Source organism: Callionymus lyra, chromosome 11, assembly GCF_982586985.1.
Source record: "Callionymus lyra chromosome 11, fCalLyr1.hap1.1, whole genome shotgun sequence".
Classification (NCBI taxonomy): domain Eukaryota; kingdom Metazoa; phylum Chordata; class Actinopteri; order Syngnathiformes; family Callionymidae; genus Callionymus; species Callionymus lyra.
In genome coordinates, this window is record NC_141828.1 from 21,945,521 (window position 1) to 21,961,229 (window position 15,709).

A 15,709-nucleotide genomic window follows, 5' to 3' on the forward strand; every position below is an offset into this window, starting at 1 on the left:
GAGCTCTTTTGAGTGGCAGATACACTGAAACTGTGCCCAGGAAGGTCTGGTGAGAACCACTGTAACATAGACCCAGACAGTCCCACTTCATCCCTCAGTCTTCTCAGCAGGATCTGGTGAACATCTGTGTCAAAGGGTGAGGAATGATCCAAGAGAACCAGAACAGTGGATTTACCCGAATGAGGCAAATATCATAATGTCACTTGACACTTTCAGTAAGGCTGTCTCCATAGAGTGATGTTTACGGAAGCCAGACTGAAACTTCACATGGATGTTTTTCTGATGAGACACCACCTTCTCCAAGATCTTGGAAAAGAAAGGGAGGGAAATTAAATTACTGAGGTCGGTCGGGTCTAAGCTTTGCTTTTTAAGCAAAGGCTCCACAATGGCATGTTTAAATGCATTGGGAAAAACCGCTGTGGAAAGGGAGAGGTTCACCATATTGGTAACCCAGGGGCCAATTACATCAAATACTTTGATGAAGAGCCTACAAGGAAGGACGTCATCTGAGCAAGAGGAGGGTTCCATCTTGTTCACTAGTGCCGAAATATCACCCAGAGATACAGCACTGAAGGAAGACCATGAGGAGGAGACAGTCTCAGTAACAGCAGGGGTTCACTGGGTTCAAACTGTCCACGTTTAGTCAGTCATCAAAGGAAAGACGGTCAAACATAGCAGCAAAACTGTCTGCAGTATCAGCTTGGATGACGCGCCTCTCAGACCTAACTTTCAAAGGCTTAGGTTCAGGAATGAAGTCCAGGTTAAACAAGACAAGAGAATGATCACTAAGATGGACATCATGTATAGATACATTAGAAATGTCCAGGCCAGTAGAAACAAAGTGTAGTGTGGCCTTTTTGATGAGTGGGTTCAAAAACATGTTGCTCAAAATTAAAGGTTTCTGTTAAAGTGAAAATGTATTAAGCAGGGCAAGATGAAGATTAAATTCTCCAAGAATAAGAACAGATTCTATTTGAATAAAGGAAGATAAGAAGTCACTAAAGTCTTTCAAGAACATCGCAGGACCAGGCGGGCAGTAGATTGACACACAATAGAAAGGACTTGTAGAATCAACTAAGATCATCTGAAATTCAAAATAAGTGAATTCCTGTGTCTGAATCACTTTGCAAGAACAACTCTATATATACAATAGCCAAACCGCCTCCATGGCCAGAAAGGGGAGGCTTCCCCAGGACAGCGCTCCCTACTGGACAAAGTCCATTCAGATGAATAAACTCTTCCTCTCTCTGCCAAGTCTCAGACATACATAATAAATGCAACTTTTCTCTTGTGTGTCAAGAAAAAGGATTTATTAATAATGGAGCGAACATTCAAAAGTCCCACATTCGGCGTTGATGACGTCACTGATGACACCGAGTCACTGCCAGGTGCGCAGAGCGGCACTATTAATGCTGCTGTCAGGAGCAGCGTCTAGCTGGGGGTACATTGATCCTGTCAGCTTTGCCTTGGGTTTAAACCAATAGCGAAGTGGTTAGAGGGCAGAGCACCAAATTACATAGAACCCCTGAGTTATAATTATAATCCCAGGTTCCACAAAGTGGTGCGAAGCCCTCTAACCTCGTCACCCAGCAGCCACCTTTCCCGCTGAGTTTTCGGTTGGAGGAAGGGCGGCGGGTATTTCCCGCCTTTATAGGAAGTGCACTGCACCCAGCTGTATGGCGAGTTAATTAAGCTTTCTCAGAGACGAGGCAGGGCCAATAGTAAACCAATAGTGAAGCGGTTAGAGGGCTTCGCACCATCTCGTAGAACCTGAGATTATGATCATAACTCAGGGGTTACATTCACAACTGTAAAATGTATTTTATTTTTTTATTTATTTTTTTTATTTTATTTATTTTATTTATTTTATTTATTTTACATTTTTTATAGTACTTCAAACTTTACATCTAATGCATTATATATGTAAATAACTGCATTAGCGAGAGTCTTTTGTTAAGGGTTTTTTGTTTTAGCAAAACAATACAATAACACGTTGGCAACTTGATTGAAACGTTAGTAAATGTTATATTGATGTTTTTGAATGCCGTTTATTTTTTTAATTATGATTATTTATTGAACTAAAAAAAAATTGATGTAAAATAGATTATAAGATTGATGCGTGGGTGGTGGCACCATCTTCTGGTCAAAAGATGCAACCACGACTTATACCGAGAATTTTTAATGTAAATATTATTTTCTGCTGCTCCATTGATTTAATTCCCCGTTTGCAACAACTAAGACGTAAGAACTCGAAACATGTAACTGGGATAAAGTACGTTTGTAATTTCACAGTCTATATGCCAATATAGACCAAAGTTGGATGCTTTGGAAATAAAAGTGTTGAAAAAAACTAAAAGTAAGAATTGCAAAACATAATAAAAACAAAAAGCAAAGGAAAATAATATAATTTCCATTCTTCTCGTTATAATTTTTTAATCCTCGCGAGATTTTCTAGTACGCTTAACAGCACCTTCCTCTTTCTTCCACTAGATAGCAGCAGTGGCTAATGTATAATAAGAGGTATTTTCTCCAATTTAAAAACATACAAATGATAGAAATGAAACATAAAAGGTAATGGTGTGTAAATGAATCCAAACATACAAACTAATGTGATACTTAAGTTGAGCGCAACACATTTGACAGCGTCCAAATAAAAGAATTTAAACATTTTCCACTTAAATATGCGACAAAAAATAAAGTTTTAAACCAAAACTTATCAGTGATTATTCATGAAAAAATAATTGCAAATTTAATTATCGTAAAAGGTAAATGATCATTAATAACCACAAACTTTTCTTAATATTTTTATGAATCAAAGAGTTAAAATGTGTATATTATATTCTCATTAATAGTGTGGATGACAAAGGAAGCGTGAAAGTACTTGATTCTGTTTAAAATAAAAAGGGAGTGGGAAACGTAATAACATTTATTATCTTATTTATTTAAATTAATTAAAATCTGATTGAATTGTGTTGAAAATGAATGAAACTTGCAGAAACAAAACCAGAGCAGTAGTCAGCAGATGTTTAAATTGTATAAATGTATCATTAAGAACAAGGTAAGTCAAGAAAAGTATTCGATTGTTTTTAATTATTTTTGATCCACCTCCTACTATCGTATCGTAACTAGAAAATAGATAAAAGTATGATAAAAATCTTGTAACTAGATGTTTATGTAATCCTTTTCTTTATTTAATTACATACAAAGTAAAACCCGATTATGTGTGAGAAATATTGACTTTTCTGATGTAACAATCACAACAAATTAGATACCGAATAAAAGTGTAAATATATTATCTTATTTTGTAACAGTAACTAAGGTTGGTTTCTGTTGCGAGTATTTAATCCAAGATCTGATTTTTTCAATTAAAAAAAACAACAACTAACGGTTAATGTGTAGTATTTTCTTGGCTTCGTCGGCGGAGCTGTCCCCGCTGAGTGGTGCTGAAATCCCATATTTCTCCACGTATATTGTAAACTTCTTAAAAAAACATCGTGAAGTCAAATCAAACACAAACCTTGTGTGTTGTGTGGACTTGGCAGTGGTCGCTTTTAATTGGCGTAAAAAATTTAAAAAAAAAGTGTTGGGGAGCAGCAGGACTGTGCGTCACAGGAGGGAGGAGGAGAGGGGGGCGAGGAAGGGGGGCACCAGGGGAGTCAACAAACTGCAGTGTGTTTCCCATCCACGACTGACAAAAAGCAGCCGGGCAGATGTGGGATGATGACTTAGCTCAGCGCGTTACAGGTGAATGGAGAACAGCATGGATCCGCCACTGTGACACCCCCGGGACCCTGGAAGAGATGAGGCGCGTGAACGGACCGGAGACAGAAGACTGAGATGTCAGAGAGCGGACGCTAAACTTTTTTTTATCTCCAGAAGAGCAGGAGGAGACAAAGTGTATTCCCTCCACTAAACACCCGCAGCCATGGAGCAGGACGGAACCAAAGAGGGACAGGTGAATAACATGGCGAAAAGCGCCGCCGCCAAACTATCTCAGATGAGTGAAAGAACTAAAGAACTCAGGAAAACTGTCATCCAAGACCCGGCTCGCCAGAACCGGATTATCCTGGTGATAGTATGCGTGGTTCTGTTGCTGGACAACATGCTGTACATGGTGATCGTGCCCATCATTCCCGACTACCTGGCGGAGCTGCAGAGGGCGGCGGGTCACACGGGTCCGGTCCTGGCCCATCACGGCAACTCGTCCAACTACACCGCGGTCACCGCCGCCTCCGACGAAAACTTCGACCTCCAGATCGGGCTCCTGTTCGCCTCCAAAGCCATAGTGCAGCTCCTGGTGAACCCTCTCAGCGGAACTTTCATAGACAGGGTGGGCTATGACATCCCACTCTTCATCGGACTCAGCATCATGTTCCTCTCCACGCTGACCTTTGCCTTCGCGGAGAACTACGCCACGCTGTTCCTGGCGCGCAGCATCCAGGGAGTGGGTTCGGCGTTCGCGGACACGTCCGGGCTCGCCCTGATAGCGGATCGGTACAACGAAGACGCCGCCGAGAGGAGCAAAGCGCTCGGCATCGCCCTGGCGTTCATCTCGTTCGGCAGCCTCGTGGCGCCCCCTTTTGGTGGGATCCTCTATGAGTTCGCGGGGAAGCGGGTCCCCTTCCTGATCCTGGCCAGTGTCTGTCTGTTCGACGGGATCATGTGTCTGACGGTTCTGAAGCCGTTCTCCAGGTCGGAGAGGGAGAACATGCCGGTGGGGACCCCCATCTATAGACTCATGTGTGACCCCTACATCGCGGTGGTGGCGGGCGCTCTCATCATCTGCAACATCCCCCTGGCCTTCCTGGAGCCCACCATAGCCAACTGGATGGAGAAGAACATGAACGCCAACGAGTGGCAGATCGGCATGACGTGGTTCCCGGCCTTCTTCCCCCACGTCCTAGGCGTCTTCCTCACCGTCAAACTGGCGTCCAAGTACCCGCACCTGCAGTGGTTCTACGGGGCCATCGGCTTGGTCTTCATAGGGGCCAGCTCCTGCACCGTCCCCGCCTGCAAGAACTTCGGACAGCTCATGATCCCGCTGTGCGGGATCTGCTTTGGGATCGCGTTCGTGGACACGGCGCTGCTGCCCACGCTCGCCTTCCTCGTGGACGTCCGTCACACGTCCGTCTACGGGAGCGTGTACGCCATCGCGGACATCTCGTACTGTGTGGCCTATGCCATGGGGCCCATCGTGGCGTCCCAGATCGTCCACACGCTGGGCTTCGTCCAGTTGAATCTGGGGATGGGCCTCGCCAACGTACTTTACGCGCCGGCGCTGCTGATCCTGAAGAACGTGTCGCAAATGAAACCGTCGTCGTCCGAGAGGAACATGCTTCTGGAGGACGGTCCGACCGGACTGTACGACACCATCAAGATGGAGCAGCGCGAGAAGAAGAGGAAGGGATTGTGTACAACCATAGATGAGAACGGGATCGAGACTTTTGCGCAGCGCACCTGCTCCGAGGAGGAATCATCAGGGGGGGAGTACGCGTGAAAAAACTCAGTGAGAGTGACACAAAAAGTTATTTTCCCATCCCAAGAACTAATAAAAAAAGAGCCAATCGACGACCCTTAACCGATCATGATGCGTACATGACTTTATCTTAAATATGACGACACAAATGAAGCTTATTTTTCAAAATAGAATCAGATTTTAAAAATCCAAATTATTGACAATAACATTGAATACTTCATCAGATTTGGAGTAAATCCTTTTGAGTAAGAGAATTTGTATTATAATAATACATCATAATTAATCTTATCAGGATAAGTCATGCTTAAAATTCAAAATCAGTCGATGTTTGGTAAATTTTATTTTAATTAAAATTGAGTGATGATATAAGTGATGGAAACCAATTATAATGAATAAATTAATCGTTAAAGTTTATGTTTTTAGGAGTGGCATCACACAGTCGCCGGTCATTTTTGGTTATTCCGACACGAGTTAGTTCTAGGTTTAGGCTTTGGTGTGCTCAGTAATTCTTAAAAACGCTGTGACAAAATAAAAAGGATTTTATTCCACTACAAACATCCAGTTAAGAACTATTCTAATGTCATCACACACAACAATCCAGCAGAGACAAGTGAAGAAAAAAACACCTGTTTACATTGAAAAAGTCTTTTGACACTTGAATTTCTTATTTCCATGTGATCTTAAATTGCAAAGAAGCGCCTCCTATGATAACCACAACATAACATCACCCCCATTGATGTCAATTCGCTTAAAGCTTGTGCAGTGAAAGATTTATTGATGTCCATCCACTAACAGTATTTACCAGATAATATTCAGGGACAAGATATAAGAGAACTATAGGATCTTTTTTGTGACGTTTGTGTTGGCTTTATTTGCCAGAGTTGCACTGCTATCAACTCAATATGCAATACTGTGCCCGAACGATACGAGGATCAATGTGTGCGTCTTGTGTGTTTATTTTTGATGATGTAACTATGGAATGCATATAGCCTCAGTGTCTGACGTGAGACTGTACACACATGTATATTCATGTACATAATTAAATGACTATCGTGTGCAATGTTTGGTTGAGATCTCGTTTACTGTCCAGAGAAACTGCTTCACATTACAAAGTGACTTTTGTTGTTATCGTCATCTACCTTTCCTGTATCCACCTCACGTGAAAAAAAATGAGACGCCAAAATTTCACCAAATGGCCGGACTTCTGGGAGGAGCCTGGATACTTGGGTAGGAGTGGGAGAAGAGGAGGAAGAGGAGGAAGAGGAGGAGGAGGAGGGGGTCTCGACATCGTTCCTGTTACACGCTGGTCCATCTGAGGATTGATAAAAGACCAAAAATGATAAAGGGAGTCAATTTCAACAGAAGTGCACTTCATCCAGCAACTTTTTAAAACCAATTTCCAGAGAGTTTAGAGTGATCTCGGGTGAGTACAACAATTCATTATCCTCTGTTAAAAAAAACATTTCAAATGGAATTCATATCATTGCTAAAGAACCTGTCTCAATTTCTCAGAATAATGGGATTACAAAAATGTCTTGTTATTTATTCAGCAAATGTCAAACAAGATTGCAAAATCGCAAAAATCATTTGAATGTAAATAAAGCACAATGAAAATGTGCATTTGTGACATTTCAATGGCTGAACGTTTTAATATTGTTTCGGGATCATATTAAATCAAAGTATTTATTACACTGTTTGTAAAAAACACGTAAAGTGCACAATTGTTTGATAATCATCACCTTCGCACTTGAATGTCTTTCTATTTTAATGCAGAAAATCAATCACTATTTGACGCATGTTTGCTTTAAGGTGATCGACATCTTCGCTCGGAAACATGCTCGGCAGAGAGTCCTGCAAAGACTCCGCTGATGGAGATGTAAATATCATTTTCACACTCTGTCAATACATATGTTTTGTATTTAAGTAATTTAAGCAAATGTGATTTGAAATATCCATCTTTATTTTATCAAATATGTTTGATGTGTTTTATTCTGTAATGCATGGAGTTTATTTTCTTCTGCATCATAAGGTTTGCTAAGAATGTTTAAATTCATTATTTGATGGTTATTCGTCTAGAATTTTCCTAAGCTTCCGCTGCCGGACCTGACAGCGACTCTGGACCTGTACCTGTGCTGCATGAAACACCTGCTGACGGAGGAGCAGTTCACGAAAACCCAAAAGGCAGTGAAGCAGTTTGCAGCTCCAGGAGGAGTGGGAGAGCTTCTGCAGAAGAAGCTGGAGGAGCGGCGACAGAGCAAAGCAAACTGGGTATATATTCCAACGAGGATGAGAAACATTTATTACGATTTAAGATCCAAGCAGCTCTTCTTGAGGTCTTCAGAAGACAACCCTATCATCAATGATAATTAATCCCAACAGTGTTTATGGTAGCAATACAATCAATCATTGACAGTTATTTATCTTTAAAACCTTCTGATTGACCTTCCAGATATTTTTGTAGTTTTCAAGCCATCTTTACGATTTAGAGGTGCTGATTCACATCCCTGTCCTCACAAAAATTTATCTAAAAGACGCTGACAAAATACGTTTAAATACCGACTTTATCTTTATATCGGTCTTAATATCCAATGAATCTGACAGCAGAACCTTTAAAATAAATAATGATATTTTTTTATACCGTTATTTGTGGATTGTCAAGCATACAATAAAGTTTCATTGAAGAGTTTTCTCATGTGCTCTACAGGTGTACGACTACTGGCTGAACGACATGTACCTCAACAACAGACTGGCTCTCCCCGTCAACTCTAGCCCGGCCATGGTTTTCCCGCTGCAGAACTTCAAGGCGCCCATCGATTCCTTGAGGCAAGAGATGGAAAACCTTTTTGTTTCATTGATCAATATACAAGATTTAAATCATTGATAATCAATATCAAAGGCGGTAAAGGTGGAGCTTATCAATTACAATGACATACGAGGGCATGACTTGTACGGATTAAAGGTCGGGATGTGGTGAAAGAACGGACCAGCATTAATGACTGTTGCGTTTACTGATGGTTCTACAGCATTTGTGTCCACAAGAAATCAAGTAACACCTGAAGCAGAGTTGAGGAAGTATTGTGTTCTCCTCACAGGTTTGCTGCTCACTTGATCTCTGGTGTGTTGGAGTACAAGACGCTTCTGGACGCGTAAGTATATTAATAATTCAACCCAACTTGTCATTAAGAACATTAAAGTAATGACAGCAGCTTTCAAACAACATGTGATTCATGAATGAATTTCGAATGAATACAATTTATTTATTGGTGTAAATAATTAAATACTACATAGTAATACCTATTTAAACTTAATTTATATTCATCAATAACTGATGACTAGTTAGTGGCGTATGTTGTCAATCTAAAGTTAGTTAAGGTTTGCTTTAAAACACTCTTGATTTAATGGAATAATATCAAGAGAATGATGATCTTTGGTCCTAAGCGTAGAACAGCGAAGAGAAAAAGGGAGACTATTGTGTCAACAACAGAGACTCCATTTATTATTTGACTGTAGATATGTTTGAAGTCAATGTATGGAGATGATAGAACCGCTGGGGTCCGACGTAGGGTCTTTAAATGCTCATGTCTACAGTCAGTATTGGAAAACAGATTAGCAAGGAGCTGAGTAATCTGTCAGATACTCACATTATAGCTGGTGGGTTCTGTGTCCAGCTGCAGAGATGACGTGCTAAATTACCTGTAGGTTTTATCATTAAGAACACACTAGAGGTTAAAGATGATGATGATGAATCAACACATCAAGTGTGTGTCTATGTGTGTGTGTGTGTGTGTGTGTGTGTGTGTGTGTGTGTGTGTAGTCGTGCTCTGCCTGTGGACTACGCTCGGGGTCAGCTGGCGGGAACTCCCCTCTGCATGGAGCAGTACTATCGCCTCTTCACTTCCTATCGACTGCCGGGGCACGAGAGAGACACGCTGGTGGCCCAAGAAAGTAGCGTGATGCCAGAACCAGAACACATCATCGTGGCGTGTAGAAACCAGGTCAGACCCGCCGAAGGAACAATCTAGAGTCGTATCAGTCATGTGACGACGAGAGCTTCAGTAAGAATATAAACTTTAGTACAGGAGTTTACACTGTGAGTCTGTGTTGAAATTGACTATTTTGGGTATAATTTCACATTAAAATTTGAATATTGAAAGGTTTAATTTGTTTTTATTAAATCATTAAAAAATGGATTAAAAAAATAATAATTTATAAATGAATTACATTTTCTTTTACACATAGTTTGATATACTAAATTCTATTATTTAAATGTACCTTTCTAGATTCACTATTGTTAATTTAGTAGCCTTTTAAATTAAAACATTTTGTCATAATAGTCCTACTAAAAGAGTACCAAGCTACTAAATAAAACTTTCAGCCAATCATGTGACGCATAGATGAAGTGACAAAACGGAAGCACTGGCGTTTTTCATATTAAATGGCTACTGCTTCAAAAAATACTTGATCATAAACATAAATATTTGGGAATTATTGGAATTAGAATATCAAACTCCATGTGTAAAAAAAAAAATTAGTTCAGAAAATGTTTGATGATGCAAAAGAAAAAAAACGAATTCAATGGTTCAATTAAAGCTTTTAATATAAAATCTATCGAATAAATTGTTCAAAAACGAACTTAACGTTTCAATTTAAAATGCTTGATTGAATGAACCAAGTGTACAGTCGTACCAGCGATTAAACAATATCTACTGGAAGAGATTTATGTGTCACACTCGTCCGACTAATGGTCCAAACAGGGGAGACATGTTTTCCAGAGTGGAATGGATGACTTGAGAAAAGTGAACCAGCTGACGTGTCGACAAGATGGACTTGATATGTATGGATGTGTTACTGTCGGCGTATAGATCATCGCTCGTTTGTGACTGGCGGTGAACACACGAGGGAATAAGATGTTAACTTGACGAATTAAGACCAGCAGAAAAGTGACATGAGTGAAAGCTAATTAGCCGAAGCGCGTTTGAGAGTTGAACAATAGAGAAAAATAAAACGGTCTGAATGGATTGTTGATCCTATTTACACCACGATTGTATATGCCCCCCCAAAAAAACGTGTTATTTAATTATCAATTCCCGTCTAATAATCTCGTTAACTTGGTCAACAGTTCTTCGTGCTGGACGTCGTGATCAACTTCCGGCGATTGAACGAAAGAGACCTGCTGACTCAGCTGCAGAGAATCGCAAAGATGGCCGACGGCGACGAGGAAAAGCAGCCCCCGGTCGGCCTCCTCACCTCGGACGGACGCACCGAGTGGGCCGTGTCTCGAAGCGTGCTCATGCAAGGTGAGCGGAGACGACATGCATTCATCCGTGCAGCCGCTCACGGTTTCGACTTGCCGCCTTAGAGTCGACCAACAGGGACGCGTTGGACATGATTGAGCGTTGTCTGTGTTTGGTGTGTCTGGATGACGGCTGTGGGGCGGAGCTCAGCGAGAGCACGCAGGCCATGAAGATGCTGCACGGAGGTGGACTTGCCAAAAATGGAGGAAATCGCTGGTACGACAAGCCCATGCAGGTGAGAAGATCGACCCTCAACTTGTCATAGAGAGAACTGTTGACCATATGTGTTGATGTTATCTGAAATGTTAAAGGGCAACTAGTGTCAAAACCCAACTTTCCTGATTCTCATTTATCATGTTTCAAATGTTGAAGTCTTCTTCTCCAAGATGCAGTAAGTCCCTCATCATGACCATGGTTTGAACTTATTACTTTATAAAGTTCTACCCCGTCTGAAATCTTGGAAAACAAGAGGTTACGAGATCGAAGTCCAAAGTGATGTAATAATAATAATAATAATAATAATCTCTATTTATATAGCGCCTTTCGGCTTCACTCCTCCTCAAGCCAGCTGTAGTCACACCCCACTTTGTTAATACAATGAGTCCCTTGGACGTGGAGACTTCCAGGATTGATGATGCGCAGTGACTAACCTAGATGTTTGACCAATCATAACGGTGTGGTTATGGTAAACAAGATTTAACCTGCCGAAAAAACAAATGTGTTGAGTGGCGGGGCTTAAGGAATTTATTTTAAGTGGATAATTAATTTTAAGACAAACTTAAATATTTAAGAGACTCTTAAATAAACACGTAAGTTTACCTTTAAAGATGTCCTAAGATGTACGAAATGTGTGTAAAAGCAGCTCTACTTTAACAGAAAACAAGAATGTAAACAGATTCTCCCTGTTGACTATTGAATTATAGCATAAAGCATCTCTTTAGTTGACTTCAACTACACCTCAGAACACAAGAATCCCCTCTTTCTGCGTCATTATCGGCGACTTAAAGCAGACCATCGTAGACAGCGTGAGCAGTTTCATCATCCGACAGGGATCCTCCAAAACCTGCTGCTGTGACAGCATCTGGATTTCAGGGCTTCAATGGGATGTGGCTACACACAAAAACGTGTTCTTTGTTGTGTCAGTTTGTCGTAGGAGCAGACGGCTGCTGCGGGGTGGTCTGTGAACATTCGCCGTTCGAAGGGATCGTCCTCGTGCAGTGCACAGAGTATCTGCTCAAGTACATGTGAGAGTCAAACACTGTTGTCGGAATGTGTGTGGGTAGAATTGAGAAGAAACATGTTCAAAAATGTGTGGGTTCTAGGGTCGGCAGCCCATCCAAGCTGGTCAGGGCGGCGAGTGTCAGTGAACTGCCGGCACCGAGGAGACTTCGCTGGAAGTGTACGCCCCAAATTCACAAACTTCTCAAGTCCTCGGCCGAAAAACTGCAGAGGTGAATATTTTTTTCTTTACTATAAACCTGAGAATCCCGATGATTCTGATGAGTAGAAACATGTGGATAAATGAAAGCTGTCTAAAAAAGGAAACCTTAAGAATGCTTAAATCCATATTACCGCAAATAAAGTGCATCAACTTTTTCCATCTTTGTCCAGGTTAGTCCGGAACCTGGACATGAATGTCTATAAGTTCTGTGATTATGGAAAAGAGTTCATTAAGAACCTGAAGATGAGTCCTGATGCCTACATCCAGGTGGCACTCCAGCTGGCCTACTACAGGTAAAGAGGAGAACTGCAACACGACTCACTTCACCAACAAAAATCATTTCGCTTTTGTCCTTCTAGATGTCACGGAAGACCAGTCTCGACCTACGAGAGCGCCTCCATCAGGAGGTTCAAGCAGGGAAGAGTGGACAACATCAGGTCTGCCACACCAGAAGCCTTGGACTTTGTCAGAACAATGACTGATGAGACACTAAGAGCAAGTGTAAGACCTCGAGTTACCTAAAAAAAGAATCCTGTCACAGTAAATTCTCACCTCTTTGAACGTGTGCTATGATCTTACAGGACGCAGAGAAGATGGAGAAGTTAAAAGGCGCCATAGCAGCTCAAACCAAGTACACTATTCTGGTGAGAAAAGCCATAATTTCTGTCAAAATGAAGCTATTTGCCGATGATGCAGTTGTGATGAGATCACTGGTACTGGACCTCTAACACTGAGACGATTAATAATGTGTGTGCGCGCGTTTGTGGTTTGGTGCACATCTGTATTTGTGTAAGTCTCACATATGTTGAAAGAATAAAACCCTTAAATTCCTTACAAAACTCCTGGCCTCTAGATGGCAGCAGTAAAATCCTGTGAGATATCGGAGATGACTGAGGACGAGGAGATACAGTGACTCCAGCTGCTTTTAAAGCTGATGTTTGAACATATTTTCGTTTCAAAACAAATGAAAGCAGTTAGAGGTCTGTAAATTCTGCAACACCAGAGTCAAGTACACGACAATACTACAAATATATCCTTGTTCCTAAGGTATCGCTATATAATCGCAATACAGTACATGATATCGTTGCCCCTATGTATCGTATTTCCAAATTCTTGCCAAAACACACTCCTACAAGACATGCACAAAAATGTATTCATGGGGCAAGAAACCACATCTATACTAGAATGTAAGATGTATTTTAAACTCTTTAAGACTGGTTAAGATATATCAAGGTGACCCGGTGGTCCGAAAACAAATGTGTTTGAGGTATTCCTTGCATTGTCTCTGGGTCAAGGTGACCCAGAGTCATAAAACCAGCTCCATCAGCCCAGCTATACAGTAACATATTCCTGTCTTTTTCAGGCCATCACTGGGATGGCGATAGATAATCATTTACTGGGGTTACGGGAACTTGCGGCGGAGCTCAACCTGGAGAAGCCCGAGATGTTCGAAGATGAAGCCTATGAGCTCAGTAATCAGTTCATCCTCTCCACCAGCCAGGTATGAAGCATCGTGTGTTGTAATCAGCAACAGACAGTCTGAGTATTCCACTTCACTCTCAGGTCCCCACGAAAGTGGAAATGTTCTGCTGCTACGGACCTGTGACGCCTAACGGGTACGGAGTGTGCTACAACCCCCAGTCAGACCACATTATCTTCTGTGCATCCAGCTTCCGCGAGAGTCCGCAGACATGTTCGGCCGAATTTGTCAAGTGTCTGGTGCAGGGACTGACGGATATGAGGGATTTATGCAATAAACACAACCTCAGCCCAGCCAAGCAGAGGCCGGCTCCGACGCCGGAGACATGCACACGGACGGACAGGAACTGGCAGACCGGAGCGCCGCCAGATAATCCCACCAACAACCTGCAGACACTTCCACTAGTCCTGGTGAAGACCCCAGAACAGACCACAGTGGGAGTCAAACAAAGACTTTAACGAAGGGAGAGATCCAGGCACCGAAGAATGGACATGAAATGTAGGGCTAGATAAGCCCAGTGAGAATCTGGACTGGATGGATCCAAATGAAAACCTTAAATCATAGTTTGACTGACATTATTTTGAGGGATTAAAAGGAAAAGCAAATACAAAAAAAATAAAAATTGAGTCACACATTTATCGTAAATAACATTAGATGTATCTATTACGCTATATTTTTTATCTAGTTCAAATCAAAACTAAATTTATTATTAGACTTATTATTAGACTATGAAAACGTTTTTCTTTTTTGCCTAACTATGTTTTCTGTTAATGTTTAAAATTAATATTTAGACCAACAAATATGATGGCAAATGATGTGCATATTACCCACAAAGAAGCTTAGTATAATTATTTATTTGTCTGCGTTTTCTAATCATTGTGTTTGGAAAAGCTAATATTAGTAGAGAGATAAAAAATCTAAAAACGTGAAATAGCTGTGTAATTTTGCTGCAAACAGAAATGCATTCTTCGAGCAGTGTTTACACATTTAGCGAAAGTGACAGACACACGTGATGTTCTTGTGCCTGTCAATCAGGGTAAAGTAGGTGTCATGTGACAATGATGATGAGTGACTGATGTGCCAACATGTAAATTGCACGCTGCTATCAGTGATCCATGTCTGAGACCCACTATCTTGCATGTGTCTTTGTGTTTCTCAAATGTTTTTTGTGTGGACTATCATGGCGGACAAAAGTATTTGTAAATGATCCTGTAGAGTATTTACATTTTATTTTTGCATCATACAGCTACGCGTGAATGTAAAATCTAAAATAGATGTTTCTAATGTGATAAAATACGCGGAATAAATGTGAAGTCAACAACATCATTGTTTGTACTATTTCTTCGTAATGACAAGAATAATCAATTTTGAAAGCCCTTCTGTTGCTTCTAATTAATTTAATTAGCAGCTCACAGTTGTCTCCTCCTCACCAGACCTGCTGGAAAACACACTGAACAAAGGAGTTGCAGCGGTTGCTGGTAGATGGATGACAATTCAACACAGCTGTCCATTGGACATAAAGAAAATCATATATTACGGAAAAAAAGGAACAATATCATGTCTTTCCAGCTTCTCCATTAAGTATTTATTTAAATAAAAAGTAAACATGAATAAATGTTAACCATGACAAGACATTAGGGTTGTTAGAAAATATCAATATGTTGAGATATTATTTTACATGATACAGTATTGATATTGGGCAGCACTATATAGTTAAAAAAAAATCTTCTTTTTTAATTAATGAAAAAAATATATATTTTAATTTTTTTTTGTGCTATCATAGTTTTTATGCTTTATAGTTCAACGATGTGTGTGTAAGAAAAATCAATTTTTTACAATTGACTTACAAATATTCATGCCATTTCTTCATTTTAAGTTGCAATTAAACATCCGGTCACTAAAAGACAGTAGTCACTACGTCCTTCGCAGCTACATAAACATTGGATCCCCGAGATCCCAGGTATGACTGAGGACGAGAGGATACAGTAGACTCCAGCAGCTTTTAATGCTGATATTTG

General features: G+C 40.9%; 2 protein-coding genes across 2 annotated transcripts; both read left to right on the plus strand.

Annotated features, from left to right (window-relative positions):
- The first annotated feature begins 3,925 nt into the window (after positions 1–3,925).
- On the plus strand, positions 3,926–5,497 carry slc18a3a (solute carrier family 18 member 3a). Its single transcript, XM_087802779.1, has one exon. It carries the CDS (start codon positions 3,926–3,928, stop codon positions 5,495–5,497), a length of 1,572 nt encoding a protein of 523 aa, XP_087658905.1.
- Positions 5,498–7,310: 1,813 nt separating this feature from the next.
- chata (choline O-acetyltransferase a) lies at positions 7,311–14,193 on the plus strand. The gene is given in 15 exon segments (XM_087803293.1): positions 7,311–7,352; positions 7,553–7,744; positions 8,181–8,299; positions 8,569–8,622; positions 9,291–9,471; positions 10,596–10,773; positions 10,836–11,005; positions 11,914–12,014; positions 12,093–12,221; positions 12,382–12,504; positions 12,571–12,712; positions 12,793–12,855; positions 13,575–13,712; positions 13,775–14,126; positions 14,129–14,193. Coding segments are annotated over 15 exon segments (2,049 nt in total).
- Positions 14,194–15,709: the final 1,516 nt, after the last annotated feature.